At 43.0% G+C, this 4,225-nt stretch overlaps 1 protein-coding gene across 1 annotated transcript; it reads left to right on the forward strand.

Moving 5' to 3' along the window:
• The first annotated feature begins 2,735 nt into the window (after window positions 1-2,735).
• LOC147617779 (18.1 kDa class I heat shock protein-like) lies at window positions 2,736-3,650 on the forward strand. Its single transcript, XM_086775580.1, has 2 exons — window positions 2,736-3,093; window positions 3,211-3,650. Exons 1-2 carry the CDS (start codon window positions 2,880-2,882, stop codon window positions 3,483-3,485), a joined length of 489 nt encoding a protein of 162 aa, XP_086631706.1. The 5' UTR covers window positions 2,736-2,879; the 3' UTR covers window positions 3,486-3,650.
• Window positions 3,651-4,225: the final 575 nt, after the last annotated feature.

Consider the following 4,225-nt stretch of genomic DNA (forward strand, 5'->3'; position numbering starts at 1 on the left):
CTTTTGACATACGTTTTGGTAGGTGGTATTCAGGCCTAATATTCTTCTATTTTTGAGTTTTATGCCAATATATTTTATTCCTCTTTTTTGAGCTCGAAATTATGGGGACCACTATGACAAAAAAGATCCATGTTACATGGATCTAGAATCCAAGCACTCTCATTGGCTAGCCTTATATTGTTTTAATGGGCTCTAAAAGGCCCATTTGGAGCCCGAATTTTCCCTAATGTGTAGTTTAGCTCAAGGGGGAGTTTTGAGATGTCAAGATCAACACGAGCTACTGACACTCATGACGTCCCTAGGTGATTACTCCACCTATACACGACTAGAGCATTTATTAGCTGATGAGTGAAAGCATGAAAGGGTGTCAAAAAAAAAGTACTTTGGGAATTTTCTTTTCAATCTACATTTTGGTGTATCTTGATCATACAAATTCAAAAGTTGTCGAAGAAGGTGGATTTTGAACCTATTCTTTAAGAGCTTTCCAAATGATATGTCACATGCGGGGGTTTTGACAAAATCTTAAAAGGCTTCACAGTGCTACCCATTTTTTGATCTTGCAAAATGGGGATTGGGTTTTTTCAAAACTCCCTAATATGGTCTTTACTCCTTTTCATAAAGAAAAAATTGGTACTATTTTGGTACTTGTGAGTACTTTGCTTTTTCTACATGTCAAACTAGAGTACTTTTTAGGTTTGGCTACGTTGAATGTAATGTTTTATGAAAGAAAATTATTAAAGAAAGATTCTCACATAGGATATTAGTACTCTTGAACTTTTGTACTATTTTGGTCAATATTATGTACACCCTATCATGCTTTCACCCTGACACGATGGATCTTCAACATCTTGAGGGGAGTGTTGAGATGTCAAGCTCAACACGGGCTGTCACTCATGTTGTATCTAGTAGACCATTTCACCTTTATACTACTAGCATTGATTCTATAGTTGGACTACACCTACGTAGTCCAATCGAGTTATAGCATACTTATCCTGCGAGCTCACCTTTCTAGCATGTTCACATTATGGACCGCTTGTATATAGTACTCTAGTACTTATGTTGGTCTTCACTTATCTGTTATAGAACTCTTTTGAAAACAAGAAGAAGAAGAAGATTTCAGCCTTCCATCCATTGTTGTGTGAGCATGTGTGCGCTTGCAAAAGCTCAAGCTCTCTCTCCTTCTCTAATCTTTTCATCCCTGAGTGCATGTCTTGGAGGAGAGAGAGCTCAAGCTTCCTCTCCTCCTCCAATCTTTTCATCCCTGAGTGCATGTCTTGGAGGAGCTTATTAGAGGCCGCCTTTTCCATGGCTTTATTTTCTCTTTCTTTGATCTTAGCCTCATCTTCTCTAGACTAGAGTGGTTCTCTCTATGTGGACGAGTGGAGCTATAATAGGGATGGCATGGTTAGCATCTTTGTGGGAGCTATCCTCTTGGATTAGGCATAGACACATCTCAATCCAGCTAACCCTTAGCAGAGCAAGATCATCTTAGCCGCATCTTCTCTAGACTAGAGTGGTTCTCTCTATGTGGATAAGTGGAGCTATAAGAGGGATGGCATGGTTAGGGTCTTTGTGGGAGCTGTCCTCTTGGCTTAGGCAGTAGAGACACATCTTAATCCAGCTGACCCTTCGTAGTAAGATCATCAACAAATACCCTAGATTACCTCCTACAAGTCCCATGTATTACGTAGAAGATTTAGGACATCTTAGCATCCTTCTCGTTCTTCACAAAAAGGATAATCCAAGTTGCTCTCAATCAAGCCCATCAAGAGATTGGTCTCTTTCGCCGGTCAGCTTCCTGAGAGTGAAAAGGGGCCTTTTAAGAGTTTTATATCTTTATGCCAACACAATGCCTAGATCGAGACTACTCTTAAAGGCACTGAAGAGAGGTGAGGTTATGTCTAATGTGGAGGCCACTTGCATTGCTCTTGAGGCATTAGAGTAGTAAAGGGTGGAGTACAAATACCATGTAAGAGTTTCCTTTTGCTCCCAAGTAAGGGACAAAGTCTCCCAAGATTTCCTTGTAGCATCAGGCCTCTACTTCCATTATGAGTTGTGAGAGAGTCTAGTCCACAAGAACATTTGATGGCCCTCAAAAGGGCCCTCTAAGATAATTCGTAGAATTATTTTCTCATGTCACCGTGGAAATGTTTAGTAGGGTCATATCCTGTGATTTTGTCAAAAAGTCTCATTTCCCTCTTTTTTACATTTATGATGCATGCTAACCAAAGCCCTCGAGGATTGTGGTTGGCATACGTGGGGCCAAACTTATATCAAACCTCAAGTACATCTCAAGGGGTTGTTTACCTTGCCAAGCCCAAGATGACACAACACTGTACGTTTTTTAATAATATTTATGGATGTAATATTATATACTCATTTGAGACCATAATCTTGACAAGAAAAAATGAGAATAAAAGTGACCTGCTCACTCATCAAGTTGGGGCAAGAGAAAATTCTGAAAATTAAAAGGTTTTACTACCACAACCCTTAAAAATTCGCCTACCTTCAACTCAAATTTCAAAATGTAATTTTCAAAAATCTGAAGTTGGATTTACACTAAACCCCAGCTTTTTTGGAGCACTTAGGAGGAACCCTTGCGAAAATTAGAGGTAGGACGTAGAGGCTTCTAGAACCCTCGGAAAGGAATGTTCGGGAAGCAGGTAGTAGCTCCAAGAAGGCCCTCCTCCGCTACTACTACGTTTATAATAAACGTCCACAGAGCGACTCTCCTCATCTCATCGCATCTCAATTCGCGCGCCCTCACAGCGGCTACATAATATATATACTCTCTCTCTCTCTCTCTCTCTCTCTCTGCTGCCTTCCTCTGCCCTCACAGCAGTTAGCAGTACAGCAGTACAGTACAGTAGAAGGAAGAAATGGCCCTCTCTTTGTTCGGCCGCAGCAGATCAGGCGAAGATCCCTTCGACTCCCTGCTCTTCGATTCGCTCGCCTTCCCGTCTTTCTCTTCCTCTCTGCGCGCCAGCTTCCCGGAGCACCCCAGCTTCGCCCGGGACGTGGCTGCGGTGGCTAATACGCAGGTGGACTGGAAGGAGACCTCGGATTCCCACATCTTCAAGGCCAACCTGCCTGGTAAGGATATCGCCCCCCCGCCCCTTTCCCCCTTCCTCCTCCGTCGCTTTTATCGGAATTGACTGCTCGAATATTCGCATGAGCAAAGTAGTGTGCCCCCGTGTGTGTGCTCTGCAGGTCTGGCCAAGGAGGACGTGAAGGTGCAGGTGGAAGACGGGCGCGTGCTGCAGATCAGCGGCGAGCGCAAGAAGGAGGAGACGGCCTCCTCGGACAGGTGGCACCGCGTAGAGCGGGCGCAGGGCAGCTTCCTTCGACGGTTCCGCCTCCCCGACAACGCCAAGGTGGAGGAGGTGAAGGCGGCCATGGAGAACGGCGTGCTCACCGTCACCGTCCCCAAAGTGCCCCCGCCGGAGCCCAAGTCTGCCGTCAGAAGTGTCCAGATCTCGGGCTGAGAGAAATCGTTCAAAGACTCTCTCTCTCTCTCTGTATGGCTATGTATGTGGTCGAGTGATGGTCGTCATGTGTGTTTATATTACAGGGGATGTGTAGTAGAGGGACCAGTTTTGGGTGTTCTTGTAAATTTTTTTAAAAAAGGAATGTATGACAACTTCTCTTTTTAAAGGATTGGAAGGTGATACTCTATAGGCTATTTTTGTACTTGCCTCTTGGCCGTGCCACGAAAATTTGAGTTATCATCATCATCTCCAAATTGTGATAGCTATCCCCTAGATCTAACTCCCATGCGTATAATCATGATTTGGAAGTAGATATCTTTGATGGAGAGGTGGTGTTTTAGTCATTTGTTGAAATAACTCTCATTATTTCATTGTCTATAACACAAGGTGCATCAAAGTTTCTTCCTCTCTATTAACACAAGTATAAGATTTGTTGATCTTCTCTTAACAGGTGCGTTTCTTTGGCAATCTAAGCTTTGTGGTGCATGTATTCCTTTGAGCTGATAGTATCATTTAGTACTAGTCTCATTAGGCATTGTTGGTGGCTAAAGGTGGTTGTTTGGGATTCCTTGGCATTTTCTTACCTATGTGGTAGCTATTAATTATTTCTTGAGAGGTCTTAGGACATCCTCATCAGTCATTTGTGATGCTCGAACATTGTATTGTTGTGATCAAAGATTATAATAATGATTCGGATACTTAATAAGGGATATGAAGAGGTATGATGAACATCCTAA

This window comes from Cibotium barometz, chromosome 36 (assembly GCF_041138505.1).
Source record: "Cibotium barometz isolate CiBa-2024 chromosome 36, ASM4113850v1, whole genome shotgun sequence".
Classification (NCBI taxonomy): Eukaryota; Viridiplantae; Streptophyta; class Polypodiopsida; order Cyatheales; family Cibotiaceae; genus Cibotium; species Cibotium barometz.

What these genes read in the sequence shown, in the direction of transcription:
- LOC147617779 (XM_086775580.1), top strand. Translation starts at nt 2,880, where the DNA reads ATGGCCCTCTCTTTGTTCGGCCGCAGCAGATCAGGCGAAGATCCCTTC. An exon ending in CTTCAAGGCCAACCTGCCTG is followed by an intron (nt 3,094 to 3,210) that starts GTAAGGATATCG and finishes TGTGCTCTGCAG; the next exon opens with GTCTGGCCAAGGAGGACGTG.